Genomic DNA, 22,892 nt, shown 5'->3' on the forward strand with positions numbered 1-22,892 from the left:
TATCTATGTTAATATTTATGTAATATCTGACTGGATACTTACTATAACGTTGTATATGGAGAAGTGCTAGTTGTCGTTCCCTTTATGCTACTCACCAAAACAAAATTATATACTGTAAATGCATGAATAAATAAAATGTAATTTAAAAAAAACTGGAGTATCATCTTGTTGTACAACCCTGTGTCAAATGATAAATAAATAAACCTTGTAACCTTTTAACTTTTTTAGTATATATTGTGCATTATGACATATTCCTATTACCACTTGTAAGAGACGAGTTGACTGTTCCAGTGACTGTACATGACTAATGAAGATAACTGCCGACTGAGTATAGCCCACATGTAGAATATACCATGGCTGTAAATAGCAAATGGACCGAATGATTATAGTCAACTCAATGGTAAAGAAATGACACCAGTTATCTCTTTACAGGTTAGATGGTTATGAAATGTGCTCTATTTACTATGTATGTTCATCATCATCACATTATAAAATCCCTCACCCTGCTTTCCCTGCATCCACTTCGTGGACCCCTAGATAGCAATGGTATAGGTTTTGAGCTGCAGCACATTCATCATTTTTTTATCAATATCCACACGTCTGCATTGCTGAAGAATTTGCATTTCTATTTGACGCTCAACGGATATTTTTTAACAGTGATGCACATTCTTTATTGATACATTATTCCCAGCCCCCACAAACCCACATATTTTGACATTGTATGTACTTACAGACAATTACAAAGCGAAAGTTTCTCAATGTTCATCCCAGCAGTGACGTTCTTACATCCAGCCCCCCCTCTTTGCCTCTGCTTTCCCACAACGCTTTGCCCTCTGTCTTCATGAATATCATGAATGAAACAACATACAGTACATACAGGATTCTATACATGCGGGACACATACATATAGTTACAATTCACTTGGCTACTGTGGGGTTCAAGTAATTGTTGGCCACGATTACAGATCTAGTTCAACCTTCAAATCCCAATGACTCATTCAATCTGCATTAAGGTGTGTGTAAACTATGTGGGGATTCATTAGCGTTGATATGGGTTGGACAACATATGTGAAAAGTTTAATTCCATATGCACCTTTTTTAGAAAGTGATTTTTTTTTTTAAAAAGTAAATTGATTGCACAAAATAAAACTAATTTGCATTATTCTCAAAGGTGATACAAGTTCACGATAAAAGATGAACAGTGTGTTTATATAACTACAAAATATCTTTCAGATAATTTAGAGATATTGAATGAAAATGACATTTTTTGTATTTGTAGGCAGCATTTAGATGGAGAGGAAAATGGTCAATGGGGGCTTTTTGATCTCATGCTTTGGTCTTGAGGAAACGGTATGCCACAGTCACATTCACATTTGTGTGGCAAATAAGTAGCTAAAAAGGCAATCATAGTTTAAATAGTGATTTCTTATACATCCCACCGTATGAGATCTATTCTTTGACATCCAGACTGGGATGAAAGGATAGACGAAGGAAAACAGACAGACGAGGTTAAAATGTAATCTACTACATTAAAGATTACTGATTACTTGAAATTGCAATTAAAATATACTGGGTCTAAACCTGAAATTCGGTTGTAATTACAGAGACGCTAGAGTGTAGTTGCTTTAGTTAGTTGTCTTGAGGATACAAGCAGTTATATATATCCAGAGAGAATTCTTTTGCTCTATTTAAACCCAAGTAAACACTCTTTTATTATTAAAAAATGACTCTTTATATCTGTTAAATTTTATGCTTGCCTGTACACAAATTTGACATTTTTGCATGTCCAACTTTATGCTAACAATTAATTGGAAATGTATCGAACCATGTCTTGTGGGAATTTATTAGGAAATTATGTACAGATAAAATAAATTTTTATGTGTGTTGTTAAGTAATTAATTTATTTTCATTTCATTTCCAGGATTACTGTGGCTCCAATTATAAATAACATTAGTTTGTTTTGTTAATTTATTTTTATTTACAGACTACAAATTGGAAAACTCATTAACACCCACTGCGAATAAACCCTCATGTGATGCTGTGCAAAATATTTGTCTACAATATAATGTATGATCATATCCATCATATTCACAATCAATATACATGTCATTACATTAAAGTTTTTTAAGTTTTTTTTTTTTGAGTTGGATAACAAGTCAACACATAAGTCTGCAAAAGCATTTGCAGTCTTATTCCTGATTAGCATGATTAAAAGCACTTGTAATGGATTACAATTACAGAACCATACTTAATAAAATGTTTGCTGTAATGCTATTAAATTTAATCTGGTGCTCTAATCCCTTTTGACAGATTTATTTTTGCACACTCAGATTCAGTGAACTCACACGATTATCACTCACTAACAGCCGGACACATCAGCGTCTTGTTTGCTCGGCAGTCACAGCCACAGTGGCGCAATACTTTTTAAAGCAGGCACAACACACGGCACACAGCTCACCTCAATATCTGCTCACAGTGCTCACAACAAATATCTGGCCATATACTGTGAACTTTAGTAAGTAAATGAAACACAATGCAAACAATGCTTTAACGAACGAAAGTTTGCCCAATCTTGCCATTTTGGAATATCTCGAGCTGTTGGATTTGCTAAATGATCCTTCAATTCCCCTCAGGTGGGACTTGTATGTAATGTAGCATTAAAAGCAGCTAAATAGACCCAGACACATACTGCAGCACAGGCTGCTGTCACTCCTCAGCGTATCGAGAAAACAATCCCACACATAGTGCCTTTAACCCCATGTGTGCTAACTATTTTGACTAATCTACAACATCGACTTTCATGTGGATCTACATGTTTGCAGCCCGACATGCTTCTCTCGCAGCCAGTGTGATCTCCTCTCCTGTTTGACACAGGGTCATTGGTCGAAAAAAATCATGCAGTACTCCCCACAGGGATGTATGCTCTCCACGGATGAAGAGAAACAAGGGCTCTTTGATGCAAAAGAAGCCCAAAAAGAAGTGAAAACCAGGAAGGGATGGAGTGAATACCCCATTTAATTACCCATTCGGTCATTTTCGTGCAGTAAGGGGCACCATATTTCCTTTATTGCCCCATAATCTCTGTTTCTAACTCTCTAGTTCTGTAACTCATAGCTCCAGACTCTTTCTGTCTCTCTCACGCGCACATCTCATATTCACCCTCCACCTCTGCATCTCACATGCATGCCTCAGAACTCTATCTTGCAGGCAGGAAAGGTCTCGTCCTGCATGGCAACAGTGCTGTTGGATCCCAGGACGGTGAGGCCCAGCTCCCTCTGTCTGTCCAGGGTCTGCTGGTACCACTCCTGCATTGACGCCGACTCAAAGGTAGGGATCACTGTCACCTGGAGACACAGAGAAAAGGTAAGATGAATTAAGAAATTGCACACAGTTTGGATTTGCACATATTTTTTTGGATGATTCCAGTATCTGCAGAAAATTATGAGTAGGTTGCAGTTTGGTGGAAAGCTCTGAGCCAATTTCCTTATGAACTATTCTCCTGATGAGATACATGCTTCAGGATCCCTGTGGTTGTGGATATGCCTTTTGATGCACCAAAAAAAAAAAAAAAACAATTCAACAATGATGAACACGGCAGAAGTTGTCTAGCAAGAAAAATAAATTTGCTGTTTTGCCATTGACACAAAACAATTTTTTAGGGAATTTACAGAACCATGTAGCCATTTTTTACAGCATTTTCACCAAATGCAAATTAGGAACTGTGCTGTAAGGCAGTGATGTTTGTGGTTGCGTCATTCTGAAAGACATATGCTGCTTGTCACGGTCATCCCATTAATATTAACCTGGCTTTGAACTTTAAACAACCCCTGAAGAACAGGTTCTTTTTCCACCATTTATGATTGTCTTTACACTGTGAGGGGGGAACAATAGGAAGTTTTATAAACTCATCTATACCATGCAAGAGAGAAGAAACCACAAATGTTCGTGGAGGTGAATGAACCCTCAGCTCATCAAAATACATGGTCGAGAATTATACATCCTTATCTGTGTATTGATCACATACTGTGCGGTGAAAACACTTGTGGTTAATTTTTTTATTAGCCTACTACTGGTGCTCATTTTGTATTTACCAGCATCTCTTGCTCCATGGAGACTGCTTTATTTTTCTATTCATATATACCACAGCCACACATTCTGATTCATTTCTGATTGGCCGAAAGGTATCCGATAAATCCAGTAGCCCAGTAACTCCCAGACTGGGGGTCACACATGATCAGGGGATAAAATGTTGAGTGAAACTAGAAACTAGAGTCAGGCAGTTAATAACATTATCAACTGCTGCATTGCAGTGTTTCCTGGAACACAGCCATTATTAATATTATTAGTTCCATCTGTGCTTTTCCTGCTATGACCAGTCAAAATTTCTGGTGTGGCTTCCAAGATTAAGACAAGTTTGACTGCTGATTTCTTTCTTCTGGAGGGAATTGCAATGTAAGAGACCCACCAACATCATGCGATATTTGTTGTATTGTGCATGAATCTAATTGTGTATATGTGTGTGTGTATGTGTGTGTGTGTGTGTGTGTGTGTGTGTGTGTGTGTGTGTGTGTGTGTGTGTGTCTACCTGCATAGTTTCAGGCCAGGATATCTTTGCATCCAGTAGGGCATCCAGTGTTTGCCTCATGAGTTCCTCCCTCTCTGGACTGTCGCCACTGATGATGTAGCAGGAGGAGCGAACACACCTGAAGAAGTCCACACTGACTGTCGTAGACGAGGCTCCAGAGGGGATGTAGGCCAGGTCCACGTACACGCTGACTTCACCAGCGGAGGTAGACTTAGAGCCTGTGACAGAGGGGAGGGGAGAAAGTGCTGCATGAAAACGGTGACACCAAATGGAACAGGAAAAAAAAAAGAGAAGAGTAGAAACATCTGTACCTGGGTTGGATGAGGATTTTGCCGGAGCTGAGCGGCTGTTGGAGGAAGGCGTGCGAGTGGAAGAAACATTCCCTTTTGTGACTCCACTTTGGCTCCCTGTCTTGCTTTTTCCTGAGCCTGATTTCTGGGAGCCCTCAATAACCTGATAACATAAAAAAATTACAGCCATGACTCAGAATTTTATGCTAATCCTATTCATAATAATTTAGCAAATATGTGACTCAAAATTCATTATAAAGTAGTAGTAGTAGTATGAAGTAAAAAATGTCTACTTTCTAATTTGTGTAATTTTTGTGAATGCACAGAAGGTATGCTGTTTTTAGGCAAAAATAGTACAGAAATGCAAAAATCCATTCTAAGATGTGAATTGAAAAGTGGTGAAACACTATTATTTTCTTGCTTGTATCAAAATAGAATGCTTCAACTTTAAACCTTACTTTACAACTTTACCTGTTGTAGGCCTGACCCAGTCGAAAACTGCTACGTGTCAAAATGTTGTAAATGTCATACCATTCATTACCATTATAGCTGCTTCCAGTGTATTGGTTAGTTTAGCACAATGACTAGAAACAGGGGGAAACATTCTTTCACCTCACCGCTCAGGCTCACTGATTAACATGTTTTATTTTGTTTGTTTAATCTGTGAAAAAAAAACATGCTGTTTTACAGGGAGTTGTGTTCAGGAATATTTCTTGGCTGGGAACCCTTCCCAAAATATCAAAGTATTCCTTTTAATAGCTTAAACTTTTCAACTATGACCAATACTGACTTCTTGATGAAAACATTGTTATTCTGAAGTTAGTCTTGATTGCAGCCACAATAAAACTATTTATCATCCAACAAATTTAGCCTAAATAAATGAGCTCATACACTATATTAACACGGACGTCATTTTCTTTTATGCTAATAAGTCAAACTCACCCCTGGCGTTTTTTTCCCCCGCATGATGCTAGCTTTAGCTCTCTTCCCGTGGGCATCAGATTCAGACTGAGGAACGGGCATGGAGGCGTCAGGATGTGGGGGCAGAGGCGGACTGTCCCTGAGAGGGGCTGGAAGAGGGTCTGAGGGCAGAGCCTGGCTGGTGCAGAGGTCATGGGGGGAATTAGTCGGCTCACTGCACGACTCATCCTCATCCGAGTCCAGAGCTCCATCTGCCGTGGTGGACGGACAGTCCTCTGTACAAACGGGGGCGTTTGACTCACTGGGTGACGTGTCCTTAGGATTGTTATTGTTGCTGCCGTGATGATGCGGAGCAAAGGCTCCTCTGGAGGGTTCACTGGCGCCTGAGCTGGAGTCAGGGGCTTTGAAATGCTTGAACTCACAAGGAGAAACCAGACAAAGATCCACATCATGAGGTGACGCCTCAAAATGAAGTGTGTTAGGAGCTGGAAGTCGCCCCATGTCTGAACCTTGACCTAAAGATCTGGGAGGCTTCTTCATCGGTAAAGACATCCCCACAAAATGGCCTCCATTGGAGTGGGAGTGATGAACACTGTCTTCTCCCTCTCTCTGGCTCACATTGGTTGGTCCCTGCTCGAAGGACATGGACAGTGATTCGTCTACTTCTGTGGACTGAGGTGAGCTCACCTCTGCTGGCATGGAGTGTGTAGTGGTGGTGGTGGTGGTGGCCACAGAGGGAGAGGGGTCTGAAGATCCCTCTTTAAATGTACCTAAAGAAAGGAAACTTAGATGCTTCTCCCTGGGATTCGTGTGGCTCTCTGGAGTGTTTTTGGGGTGGCATAGCTGCCCCTCACTTTGTCTGGATGATCCACTTGACTGGCTGACGTCAGTGGGCTCTAAGTTACCCATCTGGGCCTGTAGCCTGCTAAGAGTGGCCCTGTTGCACCACACATCATCTGGGGAAAGACAGTAAGGAGTGTGGCCTGCACTGTTGGGCCGTGAGTCAGGGGAGGCCGGCTCCACGGTCTCCTCATCAGGGCTGACAGGGGCCTGGTTCTCTGGAGAGGATCTTGAGGGAGGGCTGTGTCTCAAAGCCCCATCTAGGAGAGTGTACTCAGTAGGGGTTAAGTCTAGCTGGACTGTGCACTCGTCCTTTGGCATCTTGTTCAAGGGAGATGGAAATCCCACAACCTTTGCTGGTTTGGTAGCATATCCAAGTTGGTCTTCAGACCCTTTCTTCCTGTCTACACCAGCTTTCTCTCCAGTCCCAGCCTTATTTTTCACTTCATTACCACCACTCTCTCCTCCCATTATCCCTGCGCCACCTGCCGCTTCCTCCACTGCTCCATCAGCAGCTTCATTACTTGTCTCTTTGTTCAGATCTCCAAGGCTCTTTTCATTTCCTGACTCACTGCTTTTCTGCTCTCCTTCATCTGCTGTTCCCTCCTGCGCCTCTTCTCCTTCAATTCCCTCTCGCAGCCTGAGGAAATCAGCTGTCATGTCCTCAGGGGTAGATGCTTTGGAGCCACAGGGTTTCTTTTCATGTTCTTTCTCCGGTTTTTGATTCTGCTGCTCTGTAGCAGGGCAATCCGGCTCTGACTTTTCTAACACAGGGCCAGGATCAGGTTTTGTTGAGTTCTTATTTGGCAATTCAGAGTTTACATGTGCCTTCTTGCCATCATTTGCCTCCCTTCCTGATGGTTTTCTTGTTATCTTCACCCCTGTTTTCGAGTCATTTTTTGCTTCCTTTTTGAGCTTAGTTTTATTTTCATTCTTTGGTTTGGAAGATAGACCATCCTTTTTCATCTGATCATTCTTCACAATACTATTCTCATCTTTATTGCCAGTCTTGCCATCCTTCCCTCCTTTCTTTGACATATTCTTCTCTGACAATGCTGCTTTTTGCTTTACACCCACCTCTTTGATTTTGGTTTTATCATCATCTCTTCCTACAACTCCATTTAATCCTTTCCCCTTTTCCTTCACTGATGCCTCTTCTCTGACCCCTCTTTCTTTTCCATATTTGGATGTTGTTTCCTTCCCTAGTGACCTGCCGCTGTCCTGGCTCTCTGTCCTCTTGGTCTTCCTGTCTTCCCCGAGCCTCTCCAGGTCACCGGTTGTCACGGTGGGTTTTTGGAGGAAGGCCAGGCCCTTCAGCTTCTCTAGCCCCTGCAGCACCTTCACCTGTGGGGTAACACCCGGGAACAGCACCCTGACCACCTTCTCTTGAGGGCACGCTGGATGCCACACAAGCAGGGCAGACACCGAGGCCAGTGCAGTGAGAGGGAGAGGGAGATTTTGGCATTTGGTTGCTGATGACACTGCATCAGGCCAGTTTTGCATGAGTGTCTGGTATTCCTGGCTGTTTTTGCCGGGATTGAGGATGTACAAATCCAGCTGTCCCACTCCCATCTTCTGGAACAAGGTTAGTGGCTCAATGGGGACTCCTTGTGGTCGAAACATTGGTTGTGGTCTGATCTCTAACTTCTTTAACAACTGAAGGGTTAGGGCTGCCTGTTGTGTGCTCTTCAGTACATTATCCACACCTGACAGGAGAAGAATGACAGATTTAAGTCTACATAATAGTAGTCGTCAAATTACTTTGTGTTTTGCATTTAGAAATCTAGCGGGCTAATGAGTTAAAGGTACCCTGTTGAGTTTTTCACCACCAGAGGAGCTTGTATTTCATAATATTTCATAATGTTTTATAATGTTTTGATGTTTCTCATGCTCTACTGGCAGGCATGCAATAATGCACATGTACGCGCATATGTATGTACATGACGGATGAGATAAACATTCAACTACGGAGTAAGGTAAATGCATATTGATAGTTGGTGGTGGTTACGTAACCTGTTACCAGACCTCTAAATCTGCTGTTGTGCCTATTAAAATGTGTTTCCCCACCAGTTGGAGAAACAGTTGTCCAATCAGAGGTCTGTAGCTAGCTTAGCAACATCCATGAAAAATAGCACAGAAAAATGACTAAGAAATGGTGACAAGCACGGATGAGACTGATGTAGCTGGTTGTTGCAAATCGACTTACAGAAGTGACTTTTTGACTCTGTGTTATTAAATAAATCACTATGGCAGGTTCCGTGTCGACTAAAATTGATGGCAGGATGGACACATCACCTGCTGCTACCTATCAGTTAGGGCAAAATAAAACAGAATAATCACACCTCCCAACTGGCTGATGTGAAGACAATATATCAGACTGAATGAATAAAGTACAAATAAATGGCAACTCAGTCTCAACAATACACAGCAGGAAAGAAGGCTGCTTGTCTATGTAGCCCTAAATGCAAAACACTGCAGGTTTCAAAATATTTGGTAACTTTGGTAACAATCTCCATAACAACTGAGCAAACCAACTGTTGAAATAAACTGTGAGATGAGTTTGAGCGCTTCAGAAAAACCTAGTAAATGGAGCTTGAGTTTTTTAGCAAAGTACTGTGTCAAAGGTCAAGAATATTTTTCCATGTACAGCTTTGGGAAGGAAGGAAATACATTAAATTTAATTTGTGAACCCTCAATAATACACAAAATGTGTTTTATGTGAGACACATTGAATATTTGTTCACACTCACAGGGGATCTTTAAACCAACACTGAAGGAAGCAGGATCCTTTAAAATCCAAAATCATGCAATACAAATATATTTGATTCGTATCTGAGTAACAAGAGGGATGTTAGCCCATGTTCCCTCTTCAGTTCTGTCTTCTACACTGTATTACAGTGGGTTTTAATGCATCACTCACAAGGCTGTTGCTCCACCTGCAACCTGCCAGGGGCGTTGAAGAACACAACTCCAAGCTCAGGGGAGATCAACCTCTTAGACAAGTCGTCTGTTCAAATGAAAGAATATAAAGACACAGAGAAACACACAGAAAATGAGAAGTTTTAACATGAAACAGGTAAAGAGGGCTGTAGAGAAACCTCAGTATCCAAGCATCATTTCTTCATTACATTCAGGGTCATAAATAACATTATTATCTTACCTTTGACATCAGAGCTCAGCTCCAGCTCTGCCACCTTCCTCTCCAGGAAGGTGTTAACACCTGGCAGGTTCTCTGTCCCGATGTGCGTCAACAAAACTGCATCAACACGGTCGAGGTGGCGCACCAGCTTCCAGAAACAGGCCTGAGTGTCGGAGCCGCCATTCACCAGCACCGTGAACCCATTTACAGCAAAGAAGGCACAGTCACCGCGGCCGGCAGGGAACACATAGCAGCAGGGACGGGACAGCTTGAGGAAACCGACGGTGGTGGGAGGAGGCAGGAGGTCAAACATGGATGGAGGGCAAAGGGTACTGGAGATGAGGGAGGTGAATTCCCCCAGGGCCTCCATGGCAGGCAGCACCTCTGGGGGATTGATGTGAAGCGTGAAAGGACCCTGCAGAGGCTGGTTCCCCAAGAGGGTCTTCCTCCACTCGCCGATGTTGGGACAGCTGAGGGTCAGGCTGAGCTTGCAGGAGGAAGCAGAGCTCTCTTGATCTATGAACTGAAGACAGAGACAACATCCAGTAGTTCATACTGGCTGGGACAGATATATTGGTATTGGTATTCATATATGTGTTGGTCAATAAGTATGAGGTGGTTCAGAAAGACTGTCTCTCGCTCAATACATATCTTAGTCCACATTGTTTAAAAGCAAATTTAAATGATCCTTTTTATATTGTTATATGTTTTCATAAAAGATTGATTGATTGATTGATTGATTGATTGATTGATTGATTGATTGATTGATTGATTGATTGATTGATTGTCAGATTTTTCTTTAAGGGGCTATTTGTATGTTTTCTCTGCCACCGAACAAGGTTTCTTGCTGTGAGTGGAAGGTGGTGATTGTCGCTTGGATAAAATATTCAAATAATCACAACAGTGTTTAAATCATTTTTAAATGAGCAAACTGAAGATGACTCATTCGGCTCTGGGAAATGTGATTGGCATGTTTTGATGTTTTTTTTCTTGCTTTTCATCGACAAAACCAAGGAAAAAGTAAACCGCAGAATAATTAATAGTGAAAACAATGATACTTGCAGTTTTAAAATACGCCTTAACTTGTAAATGTTCAAGATTTTATCAAGCAACTGACTTAACAACATTATATAATATATAATGTTTTATTCAGGAAGGGATAGTGCATTACCTGCTCCGTTAGTATTTGTTTCAGTTGCTGTGGCGAGAACAGTCCTCTGTGGAACAGCAGGGCTCCACTCTCCTCCACGCTCTGGCCAGCCAAGATCAACAGCTTATGAGCCGACTCCCTCGACAGCAGAGCAAATACCTGAGCAGGCCGGAGAGATGGTAAGATGTGTTGTTCTGTAATGCCACTTTACTCAGTTTTACAATCAAAAGTCAAAAAACAGCAGTAGAGCAAGACAAAAGATTATAAGGGAGAGAGATCTGAAAAAATATTTTAATATAAGGCTCATGTACAATTAATTTTCGAGCTGAAATAAAAAGAAACTTTATTGATTACTCCCATATTTGAATAAGATTTCAAGCAAACATACCAACAATTAGCTGGTAACAGCTTCTTAAATGTGATTATTTTCTGCTTTCTCTGTTATACACCACTTTAATTTGAATATTTTTTCAGGTTTGGGGCCTTTGGTTGAACAAATATTAAGATGCCACATTCGACTTCGGCTCTGTAACTTTTTTTTATATAAAACAGATATTTTATTATTAAAGAAAAAAGTTGAAGGAATGGATGATAATGGAAATGAAATATTAGTAGTGTCTCTAATCAATTAAATCATGTGAAAGTGCGTCAGTAAAGTTGTATGACACTATCTGCAATCGCATGAAAATCATGATAGACTGTCACATTCCTGTTTAGGCTGCATTAAAATAAAAGTACAAGAGAGCAATCATTGTGAATGTGCAAACAGAATAATGTTCCCTGCTTTGTTTCAGACCTCAGAGTTTTTATAATTTAAAAAATGTGTCTCAGAATGAAACCAGGATTTATCCTCTCACCTCTGAATGAACCTGTTCCTGAGATGGACTGACCAGCACCTGAGTGTCCAACACTCTGGCGCTGTGGCGCAGACACTTGTGCCCTGAGGAGGCAGAGAGAAAAACAAAAGATAGGAAGAAATAGGACAGACTGGCAGACAACCGAGGGGAAGCAAGCGGAGTGGGTTATGGGGAGCAAGCTGACGGATCCGAGCAGTGAGCAAGAGACCAGGAGCAAATTGAGGGGGTGGGGGGCCTCAAAGAAGTCAAAGAGAAAGTGAAGTGGAATAACCAGGCGGGTGATTGACTCACTGACTGAAAAAAGAGGAAGGAAGAAGAGTTGAAACGCTGAGTCAGAGGGACTTTGTGAGGATGAGATGCCAAGTTTACTCAGTCTGCAGTGAATATCCAGTCTGAGGGGAACTAGAGGCGAACACAGCCAACTGGAAAATAATGACCCAAATATGAACAAAAGTTTCTTTGTCTTTATTTCAAGTTAGAAACAAAGAGAAGCAAAAACAATGACTATTGCACTGAATAGCACATTTCACATTTTTATGCATTACAGTTTGGGCCTTGGGAAGCTGCAGCTCACACAGGCTGAAATGTGAAATGTCTTTGTGCTTCAAAATTTAGATAAATAACTTGACATTTTGAGAAATACTTTTATTTGTTTTGTTGCTAAGACTTAAGTGAGAAGATCAGTACCACTCTCATGTCTGTACATGTCTAAATATTAAGCTATAGCCAGCAGCCAATTAGCTTAGCAAAGCACAAAGCCTGGAAACAGCTGGACTGGCTCTAACAAAATCTACAAGTATCTCTCAAGCTCGCTAATCAAGACTTTATATCTTGTTTGTTTATGCCGTAAAAACTTTTGTTACCTTTGGACAGAACCAGGCTACCTGTTTCCCTGTTTCCAGTCTTTATGCTAAGCTAAGCTAACAAGCTCCTTGCTCCAGCTACATATCATACCATATTTACTGTAACAATATTGATTTCCTTGTCCAACTCTTAGCAAGAAAGCAAATAAGCGAATTCTTCAAAATGTCGAACTCTTCCCGTAAGTCACCTCCTCCTCTCTCCCTCCATTTTACCTTGGAGGGACACCAAAAATAACATGTAGTAAGCTCTACATCTTATTCACTATTTACCACTTACAGTACAGGTAACCTTCTTGGCTGCCGTTTTGTCCCCCCTAGAAAGAGATGTGTCTGTTCCCGTCTGTGTTTGTCACCTTACTCCGCAGCTCAGCTACTGCACGACTGCCTGACTCTGATGTTTGTCTGCCTTTTCACTGTTTTCCCTGTTTGTCCTTGGCTCTGCATAGGCTGCTAAAAGGCTGTAACACATACAGAGAGCGAGGGAGGTGGCACAGCCTGGATGCAGTTCTCTATTGTTTTCTGTCCTAAGGTCCCACCCATGCTGAACAATCACGCGACTGCTCCTCCACTTTCCTTCCTTCCTTCCTCGTTGACCCCCCGACCCGCTGAGCTGGTGGGTTACCATGGAGATGTGGCTTTCTGTGAGGTCAAAGAGTTTGGGCATCAAAATCAACAAAAATTCTCACCTGCACCTTTGAACGACGCCGTGTGATGGGAAAGGAATTCTTGCAGGTAGAGGTTCAGGTTACAGGATTTTAAGTCAATGTCCCATGACCGAACACCTGGAGACATAAGACGCATTTGGTCACATGGTGCAACATTCGGTTTTACTCTGTCATACATACATAACTGTCCAAATATTCACAAAACAAAAGTTGTAATATGCACATTTAATCATCTATAGATATTATTCACTTTGCAAATAGCACATTTTATTAAAATACCAAATGTATATCAAATTTAGCCTCCGACACAATGAAAATTCAGATCCAATAGAACTACATCTGTGCATTTTGACTGTGCCTACAGTATTACACCTATCCTGGTTTCTAGTCCGCCCAAACATCTGTAAATATACTGCTGCCTGTCCATGTAGTGTATACACATGGTTTACTGCTAAAAACGTCACACTGTTAGCAATGTTTAACCATTGTAATGATTTAAAATGTCATTTTCTGAAGTGGGTTATTGTATTGTGACAAAAATGTAACATATTTTATTTTGTGCAAATAGGCCATGGGTTCTTTTTTTTTATGGAGGCTACATTAGCCATCACAACATATGACACAATATATAAGAAAGAAAAAAACATAAACTGGAGATTTCAGTGTTTTTCTAATGAGACTTAAGGCATTATTAAATACACGTTTAAATAAAGCATTTAAAAGCCTATCGGATTACCTTAAAAATGCACTGGGACAAAGCTGGAAACACTGCTGTCTTTCTTAGCTCATGAAAAGTTGATGTCATCGGGCAGTGATGAAATATTGGTTGGCCAGTGCTGATGATAAATATCACCATGTCTCTCAGTATCTACCCTTATGTTTCCGTTTCTATTACCCCAGCTATCTACAGCCTTTTTTACATAGTGCATTATGCACTCAAATGTCCCTTCCTGATACACGTCTATATGGCTGTTCTCACACAGTAAAACACAGACTGTATAATGCGTTATTATAACTGCCTCTACTACCCACTGTCTCTCCACGGTGACTGCTGTACATAAACACACAGTGGGTAATGGCACATCGTCTACAAGTGGCTATGTGTTGACTGAATGTCCGCCCTGCATAATTTCCCCTAAAGCTTCTCTTTACATAACGACAAACTGATGCGAAAGACAAAACCACCAGCTCCAGACTGCTTTTAATTATAACGTGCCCAGAGGGGTGAGGTGATGCTGATGGTGGAGCATCGCCAGATGACGCATCTTCGGTCAGTAGGGTGGATAAAATTACATAAACACCGCAATAGGGTCAGTGGAACATCCTCGATGATTTATGCAACGAGAACTTGCAGGCATCTGAATTTTAATCGGAATATAGCCCATAGAGAAAAGCAAAATGACATACAGTAGCTGTGAGAGGCGGGTGGAAATAAACGTACCTCGTTCAATATCCCTGCTGATGTGTCCCGTCTGTTTGAGGTGAGCAGTCCCTCCGATAATGATGAGTAGGGAGTACTTGTGGGGGCAGAAGTCGAGGTTTGCGGTCGCAGCGCGCATCGGCCCCTCCTGGACCTCCCTCTCCGGCACCCGGCTGGACGCCATGTTGGAAACTTGCGCTTGGATGTGATGTCATTGAAAAAAAAAAACCCTGACAGCGCCTTTTATTACAGAGAGACGACAGCTGATGTGCTGGAATGCAGCCGTGCATTAGTGAATGTGTAGGAAGCAGCTGAATTATTGATGACACATGGAAAAATGAATCGATATATTTTATTTATTGATGTCCTTAAAGTGATTAGCCTACTTTTTTTTAATCAAACACAATTAACCAACAAGTGATGGTTATGAGGAAATGAAAAAAATATTTTTTCATAATACTGCAAATTTGCAAGGTCTCGCTTTCCCGTACACGCGCAAAGACGCACACAGTCTCTTGAATTTAAAAGTTAATTTATTGACGTCATCATCTTACAAATGTTTTCAGAAGCAAATGACAATCTTCTTTCATAGACAGAAACAACAAACAAAAATATGAAATCCCCACATAAATAACTTCCCCTGATCATTAATAAAACAAAGAGAGACGCCCACTGACCACTGAACCTGTACAATACATACATTCAACATATTTTGACATATCCCAGTCCGAGTTTATAAAAGAAAAATGTCCTTGATTGATAACATTGATTGCATTTTTATTTTTTCATCACAAACAGAATGACAAAAGCAGCCCTCCCTGCCATATCTCACATTAAGGAGGGGACATATTCTTGTCACTCCAAACCCCTGAACTCTCTTCTGTCATTTCCTGCACCTATGTTTTCTTTTTTATTCTTTCACAAACATTTAAGAACATAAAAGTTACAGGAAGTCCCCCGGGGACAGCTGCACAGCGTGCCAATACGCGCGCCTTTACGCACGGCACACGGCTCCCCTGCGTCACACTGGAAAGATAAAGAAAACATAAATTCATGAAATTGCATTTATAAGTTGTAGACTTATTTTCTTAATCAGACCTAACGAGCAGAATGGTGTTTCCAAGTAATTTGTACATAATTCAGTCCAACGTCTATCGATTTCCAAATTCACTCGCTTATTATTAAATCAGAGAAATGCTTTTAAGACACTTTATCATTTATAATTATGTTCACTTACCGAAGGCAACCAGCCAAGCTTTTTCTCTAGGGGCATCTCCTTGCTCCTCAGCTTCTCCAGAACTTCTTGCAACGCGTCAATCTACACAGGAAAAATGCTTTTGAATGGAAATAATGTCTTGACCAGACGTGTCCATTATAGGGAAAAATCATTAGAATGCTTGGAATTAAAAGCTCAATAATTATCCTTAAAATCTTTACTGTATGTGCTATAAATTCATTTTTATTAGAGTATCACAAACTATGCTTCATTAATCCACCTGGCACATTTCACACCCATATATCTTCTACAATCTCTCACCAGGTCTTTCTCCTGTTGGCTTTTCAGCGGGAAATCTATCGAGCGCGTCTCCAGCGAGGATTCCTCTGCACCAGCGAGCCACAGGTAGGCGCAGCAGCAGGTGGCCGCGAGGAGGAGAGCTCGTACGCTGACCATGGTGCTGAAACACAAACAGGAGGAGTCCTTCTCTTCAGTGAGTGGATGTCTAGGTGGGGTTTGGAGGTCTCTTGCACAGAGAACACCCCCTCTTTATAGCTGTTGTACAGCTGCTGTTGACATCAGCGAGCCTCTGAAATATTCATAGAAACTTTGACATGGTTGACCCCGCTCAGCACCTTTGTATCTTTAACAGGAAGGGGCCGGATGACATCAGGGATGGTTAAAGGTGAATTTGCATTTTATAAAATGTATTTGACACAGTAATCTTCCTCTTCTGGGGTACGCTTGTGATCCATTCCAGTTGTGCCATAGATCTCTTTGAAAAAACATTAAGTTTAACAGAGGAAAACTGAAAAATTTCTCTATTTTGAAAAAAAATTTCTGAGGTCTATTGTGTGCAAAATAAGCCTTTCAGTTTAACATATATCTGACTCACTGGTGAGTCATTTTGATGTGTCAGAAAGCATCTGAGAACTCACCACAAACAGTACAGAAAAAGAATCACCCAATAAAACTGAATCTGAAACTGAACACAATCTACATACATCTTGAGGAGCGCACCTTTTTCCCTCCCATGTTTTGCTGCTAATCTATTCTGCCTATCTTCTTATGTCACCTCTGTTCAATAAAGCTGTAAACAGGCCTCAGGTTAACCCTCGCTGACACCAATCTGCAATGAGGATCCAATTTCCTTTTGTTGAAATAACCTAAACCATCCCCAAAGGTTTATGTGTGTGTGGCTGGCAAGCTTATGTTTACACACCAACCATTTCAGAGACCCCACGTCACTGACGATTCACATTACCCCTGGGGGAGGCAGTTTCTCCGCCATGGTGATCATGGTCATTGAACATCATCATCATTAAACATATTTCAACAGATTCATAAACTTTGAGATACATGAATATTCTGAAATGCATGTGTGTTTGTGTGACTCTCAGCACATTATATCACATTGTCACAAGAGATGACCTCATCGGGACCTCATTACAGCAGGTCATATCACTCATTTGCTCTTTCAGAGACATGGAGATGTGACAATAACAGGTAGACAACAAACAGAGTGCATAAATTGGAAATAATCCACTAGTTGAAAAATGATCATACTGTACATTAATTGTAAGATGCAGCATATTATAAGCTTCTGATTTTGGATATTTCAATCAATATGGATATGATGTGGGTTTAGTGAAGTCTTAAGCACATACGTTCTATTATCTTGTGATGTTGTGAACGTGGATAATTTGTTACTTAACTTTGAAGATAGGTAAGCTTTAAATTTCATAATAGTCGAGGTGCTGGGTGGTAATGGTTTAGCAGTAAGTGGGGCGTCGAGTAGCTCAGTTGGTTGAGCATCCGCCCATGCGTAGAGGGTACAGTCCTCGCTGCAGTTGGCCCTCGGTTCGAGTCCGACATCCTTTGCTGCATGTCATTCCCCTGCCTCCCCACCTCCCGTCTCTCTCCACTGCACAATCAATAAAGGCCCAAAAAAAATAACTTAAAAAAGAAAATAGCAGTAATTGGCATTATCTGTCAGAATCACCATGATGCCTCCCAGTGGGTATCTGGGATCTATCTTGCAGTTGAGGATATAAATGCATTTTCTCAATTTTTACTTTGTGGTTTTTCGGTAGGGAGTGCCTGTCCTGACCTGAAATATTTGTTGTAACATTTACTAACACTCCCTCCCTCATTTAGATTCTCACCACACGGAGTAGGCCACTTTAATTCTTTTGTCAGTGACACACTATTGATTATTATCTTATAAGCTAATAGTGTGCTTCGCTTTGTTTTACTTCATTACCCATTTTATGTTTTATGTTAATGCAATAAATCTATGCACAAAGAAAACTATGTATTGATAATAATGCATCTGTTTAATAGAATATTTGCTTTTACCTTAATTTAATAGTGTTTTTATAATCTTTTTTTTCCTGACTGGGCATTTGTTCTCATCTCTCATGCAGTTTTGACTTATTTCCTCAGAAAAATGTTATTAAAAAGGGTAAAATTATTTTTTTATTTATATTTCTTCCGTTAGTGTTGTAAGTCACCGCCTCTCCTACAGGAGTGCAACAGCGTACTTTAAATGCCGGATGTTAAAGAAGGAACAACCGGAAGTTTATGTGTACTTCACGTGCTGTCCTGAATTCCCCTAGACCGTTTCTTCTATTCGTTGGGTTTCAATCGAGAGTAACAATGTCCGAAAGAAAAGTATTAAACGTAAGTACATGATCGCGAACAATGTTCCTCTGTTTTCAAAGTTTGAAATAGTTAGCCGTAGCGTATGAGCTGAAACCTAACAGGCTAAAGGTTAGCTTTGATGCTAAGTGTGCTGTAGCTAACAGTAGTTTTAGTACATTATGTACATTATTAAAGAACATTATGTTATGTTGTTACGTTATGTATTATGTGTTTGTTTTAAATCTTACAAATCAAACTATATTGACCATCGGTTTGGGTTATTGTTGATTTTATTCCAAGTTTGGGCATTTCTGTATTTCATGTTTGTGTTTTGTCCTCCACAGAAATACTACCCTCCGGATTTCGATCCGTCCAAAATCCCAAAGCTCAAACTCCCCAGAGATCGACAGTATGTGGTCAGATTGATGGCTCCTTTCAATATGAGGTATGTCTGTCTTATCCAAGTGCGACAGTGCGTTTTTCATTTAGCCACAAAACTGGCACAGCTGGTGTGGTAGAGAACTGAGTTTAATTCGAGGGTTAAAGTAGGATGTTGAATGAATAGTACAGTTTCAATATTGCTTCCCAAGATATCCTAGGTACAGGCATTAAAGATAATGCTGGCTATTAACAAGAGCAGGGATTTGCTTGGCTTATTTCATTTGAAGGCAAAAACACTTTCTTGGATTTTGGTTGTAGTTACAATCCAACCAGGGTTACCTCTGTGCTACAAGGTCTTTCAGGTAGGGCTGGGACGATTATCCGACGTAATCGACGTTGTCGATTATAAAAATTATTCGACGTGGAATTTTAGTGTCGACGCGTTTATATTCATCGTCTTTGGTTTACCCGGATACAAGCGCAGCGCAAGAGCTGGGACAACCCGGTGACGTAGTTGAAGTCATTCATACGTGAATGATTTGCGTCTGTGTAATCTATTTTAACATTATAATATTACATTATCTATTATTTAACATTATAATTTGGTCCTCCAAAGTTTGGGAATACTTTAATCTTGACACCAACAGTGCGGTAGTCTGTTAAAAGTGTGTGTGTGTGTGTGTGTGTGTGTGTGCGTGTGTGTGCGTGTGTGTGCGTGTGTGCGTGTGTGTGTGTGTGTGTGTGTTGGACAGGGCAAATTGTTATATTAAATGACTAACTGGAAAGTAATTGCAATAAAATTGCTGTTAGGTTAATTAAAAAAAATAATCATTACACTAGTCGAATAATCGAAAAAAATAATCGCTAGATTAATCGTTTGGGACAGCCCTACTTTCAGGCCTTTGTAAATGAGTCCTGTGACTGTAGTGTCTTCAGCATTGCCTCTGTGGTTGTTTGCAGGTGCAAAACATGTGGCGAGTACATCTACAAGGGAAAGAAGTTCAATGCACGCAAAGAGACTGTTCAGAATGAGCTGTACATGGGACTGCCCATCTTCCGTTTCTACATCAAATGTACTCGGTGTCTTGCTGAGATTACTTTTAAGGTGAGAGTATTTGATTATCACAGATATATTTACTGAAATGAAATGAAACAAGTGGCCTTAAGATATGGAGCAGTGTCTGTGGTATTTTCTGGAAGAGACATCTTAAGAATTTTGTGTAAACTAATTTCTCGCATTTTCATATCTCATGATGTGATCAAAGACTGACCCGGAGAACACAGACTACGCAATGGAGCACGGTGCAACACGAAACTTCCAGGCGGAGAAGCTAATTGAGGAGGAAGAGAAAAGAATCCAGCAGGAGAGAGAAGAGGAGGAACTGAATAACCCTATGAAGGTCAGTGTGTAAACATCAGCTTCTGTTATGTTATTGAGCAGTGTCCAGCCATTGGTCGTGATGTATGAAATGGTTTCCCAATCCTCTACCAGGTGTTGGAGAACCGCACAAAGGATTCTAAGATGGAGATGGAGGTTTTGGAGAACCTCCAGGAGCTGAAGGAGCTGAACCAGAGGCAGGCGCAGGTGGACTTCGAGGGAATGATCGACCAGTACAGAGAGCTGGAAAAGAGAGAGAGGGAACGGGAGAAAGAAGAGGATGAGCGAGAAACAAAGTGAGTAAGCAAGGTTTAAATAGACAAAGGGCAGTGAAGCAAATGTTAAACTGTATCGCACAATTAAGTAAAAATAATTTGTTTGTCAGTCTTCTTAGGTCTACATCTTGGCCTAATCTCTCCCTGTCTTAATAAGTGTTGTCATATAATCAGTGTAGACTCTGAGCAACCCAGCTAAAATTGAATTCTGAAATTGTTTCACAGGGAGATGTTGGATCGTGCCCTCGTGAAAAGACTAAGAGACTCTGACTCTGACTCAGAGAAAGAGGAGAGCAGCTGCAGTTCACAGTCTAACAAGCCCACCACAGACAAACCAACAGACATCCTCACCACTGACAAACCTACAGAGACACAGGTAAATATGACCACTCACATTCAACTAAATTCAATTATTTGCAACCGATTCAAATACTGGTTTAAATCTACCAATATTTGTATAGGTCTGTTTTACTTGACTTAAATGCCAGTGTTTTGATTTTATTGTTGGCATCCTATGTGGAATACTACTAGCTGTTCTGGACATTTCAAACAAGTCTGTAATAAACTTAATCAATAGTTTTATATTGAAAATAAACAATTGATCAGAATAACTTAAAGAGGATGGTGTAAGCTGGGAATACTTGATTGTCTTGTGTTTTTTTTTTTTTTAACAGGGAGCCTCCGCTGGAGGAGTGAAAAAGGCCAAGATGGAGAGCTGGGAGAAGAGTGTGGGAACACTAGGTGGTAGAGGAGCTCTAGGGTCCCTGGTAGTGCGAAAGAAACCAACAGCAGCTGTCAACAAACCCAGTCCAGTGGCAGCCACTGCTGCTCCCACTTCACAAACAGGTAAATATCAGTATCTGACACTATAAATGAACTGATTAATTTGAAATCTTAGACATTAGTTAATTTGTTTGATTTATTGGTGGTCCAAAGCACAGACATGTATGTGATTTCTTTAAGTGTATTTATTTTTTTGTACTCTGTATTTTTTATGTTTAGGATGTCTAGCTTTTGGGACAAACAGCTATCTTTTGCTGCTTGTTCACATCCTTTAATTAAAGGTTTGCGTATGATTTGGAAGGTACTGTAATTGTGCATCTTCTTTTACAGATTCAAAGGCATCCGGGACAGCTGACTCCACAAAAGCTTCGAAGACACCTACCACACAAGATGGGTCATACTCTCTCAGCCTGCTGGGGGCGTATTCAGACAGCGACAGCGAATGAGAGGAAGATGACTTGAGTGACTGACACACAATTGTATGAATGATGCAGAAAGGAATATAATGATATGGACCTTTTTTGTAATGCTTTACAGAAATCAAATTCATGTGTAGTTTGTGAGTCTACCCTATGAAAACCTTTCTGTATAGGAATAACTGATAACAAGTCATTGTGTTGGTGGACAGTCGCTCAGAGGAATTGTATTGTCCTTTTGTTCAAATCCAGTGAAACCAAAATACTCTCATATTGCAGATCTACTGGTTCATGGATCTGTTGTTGTTTAACTGAGAAAAAATGTTAATGTTTGAATTTTTGTGAGACAAATTTACCCTATTTTCGTGTTTTTTTAAATCTTAACTTTAACTCATTATTTTTGAAATGTATCTTTCAACACAACATTCTTACTCTCCTAAATGTAAATGTGAAATATTAATATAAAGTTCTTTGAGTGCAGGAGACAAGGTGATTTTCATGTGAAATTTTCCTGTTCATTTTAGATCTGGATGATAATATGGGTATTTTTGTAATAGTCAAGTCAGTTTTATTTAGGCAATATACTCCAATAGCAGATCACAAATGTTCCCAGGGGCCTTTACAATATGTATATCATAAACCACTATGCAGTGAAACTGACTCCCCAATTTAAAAAAAAATGTTTTTTTTTAGATATATGGGACTTTGGTTAATACAAACAGCAGGTGATTTAAAAAGAAAAAATCTCAACTCCAGGTCCACCTATTTACTTCTTCGGGAGCTTTTGATTATGTTGCAGATTTGCATAGGAAACACTCATTATCACTATCACCAAGTTTTTTTTCCTGAATTCTCACTGAGTGTGAAAGCACCAATATTAACATCCTAAATGTTGCTGCTTAAACAAAATGCAGTATTTACAGTATTTCCCAGCTTTGACCACAAGAGGGCGCCACACCCTCAAAGGTAAGACCAGACCTGGTGAAAAAAATCAGTATTCTGCATTGGGTATGATTATGATAGTGTACAAATAATGGCATTGTTCACATTACTGTGTGACACATTACTGTG

The 22,892-nt window shown here is 40.4% G+C and overlaps 3 protein-coding genes across 4 annotated transcripts; 1 reads left to right on the forward strand and 2 right to left on the reverse strand.

The window, feature by feature from the left end:
• Positions 1-644: 644 nt before the first annotated feature.
• LOC130179900 (microtubule-associated protein 1S-like) lies at positions 645-14,940 on the reverse strand. 2 transcript variants are annotated; one of them, XM_056393036.1, is made up of 10 exons: positions 14,751-14,940; positions 13,337-13,426; positions 11,782-11,864; positions 10,946-11,083; positions 9,796-10,297; positions 9,556-9,642; positions 5,817-8,341; positions 4,896-5,037; positions 4,585-4,802; positions 645-3,343 (listed from the first exon to the last, which is right to left on the reverse strand). In XM_056393036.1, the coding sequence occupies exons 1-10, from the start codon at positions 14,911-14,913 to the stop codon at positions 3,188-3,190; spliced, it is 4,104 nt and encodes a 1,367-aa protein (XP_056249011.1). In that variant the 5' UTR covers positions 14,914-14,940; the 3' UTR covers positions 645-3,187. The 2 variants fall into 2 exon arrangements, with proteins under 2 accessions (XP_056249011.1, XP_056249009.1); XM_056393034.1 differs by having other exon boundaries at positions 13,331-13,426.
• A 304-nt stretch (positions 14,941-15,244) lies between these two features.
• LOC130180396 (cocaine- and amphetamine-regulated transcript protein-like) lies at positions 15,245-16,475 on the reverse strand. Its single transcript, XM_056393900.1, has 3 exons — positions 16,267-16,475; positions 15,967-16,047; positions 15,245-15,755 (listed from the first exon to the last, which is right to left on the reverse strand). Exons 1-3 carry the CDS (start codon positions 16,399-16,401, stop codon positions 15,648-15,650), a joined length of 324 nt encoding a protein of 107 aa, XP_056249875.1. The 5' UTR covers positions 16,402-16,475; the 3' UTR covers positions 15,245-15,647.
• Positions 16,476-18,491: 2,016 nt separating this feature from the next.
• yju2 (YJU2 splicing factor homolog) lies at positions 18,492-22,314 on the forward strand. The gene is made up of 8 exons (XM_056393499.1): positions 18,492-18,627; positions 18,933-19,033; positions 19,930-20,074; positions 20,235-20,369; positions 20,462-20,643; positions 20,848-20,998; positions 21,297-21,468; positions 21,736-22,314. Exons 1-8 carry the CDS (start codon positions 18,529-18,531, stop codon positions 21,849-21,851), a joined length of 1,101 nt encoding a protein of 366 aa, XP_056249474.1. The 5' UTR covers positions 18,492-18,528; the 3' UTR covers positions 21,852-22,314.
• The last annotated feature ends 578 nt before the right edge of the window (positions 22,315-22,892 follow it).

Source organism: Seriola aureovittata, chromosome 13 (assembly GCF_021018895.1).
Source record: "Seriola aureovittata isolate HTS-2021-v1 ecotype China chromosome 13, ASM2101889v1, whole genome shotgun sequence".
Classification (NCBI taxonomy): domain Eukaryota; kingdom Metazoa; phylum Chordata; class Actinopteri; order Carangiformes; family Carangidae; genus Seriola; species Seriola aureovittata.

What these genes read in the sequence shown, in the direction of transcription:
- LOC130179900 (XM_056393034.1), bottom strand. Translation starts at nt 14,913, where the DNA reads ATGGCGTCCAGCCGGGTGCCGGAGAGGGAGGTCCAGGAGGGGCCGATG. An exon ending in GGCGTCGTTCAAAGGTGCAG is followed by an intron (nt 11,865 to 13,330) that starts GTGAGAATTTTT and finishes CTGCCTCCTCAG; the next exon opens with GGCACAAGTGTCTGCGCCAC. An exon ending in AACAAATACTAACGGAGCAG is followed by an intron (nt 10,298 to 10,945) that starts GTAATGCACTAT and finishes CTCTGTCTTCAG; the next exon opens with TTCATAGATCAAGAGAGCTC.
- LOC130180396 (XM_056393900.1), bottom strand. Translation starts at nt 16,401, where the DNA reads ATGGTCAGCGTACGAGCTCTCCTCCTCGCGGCCACCTGCTGCTGCGCC. An exon ending in GCCAACAGGAGAAAGACCTG is followed by an intron (nt 16,048 to 16,266) that starts GTGAGAGATTGT and finishes TTTCCTGTGTAG; the next exon opens with ATTGACGCGTTGCAAGAAGT. An exon ending in AGCTTGGCTGGTTGCCTTCG is followed by an intron (nt 15,756 to 15,966) that starts GTAAGTGAACAT and finishes TTATCTTTCCAG; the next exon opens with TGTGACGCAGGGGAGCCGTG.
- yju2 (XM_056393499.1), top strand. Translation starts at nt 18,529, where the DNA reads ATGTGTACTTCACGTGCTGTCCTGAATTCCCCTAGACCGTTTCTTCTA. An exon ending in ACAAACCTACAGAGACACAG is followed by an intron (nt 20,999 to 21,296) that starts GTAAATATGACC and finishes TTTTTTTAACAG; the next exon opens with GGAGCCTCCGCTGGAGGAGT. An exon ending in TGCTCCCACTTCACAAACAG is followed by an intron (nt 21,469 to 21,735) that starts GTAAATATCAGT and finishes CTTCTTTTACAG; the next exon opens with ATTCAAAGGCATCCGGGACA.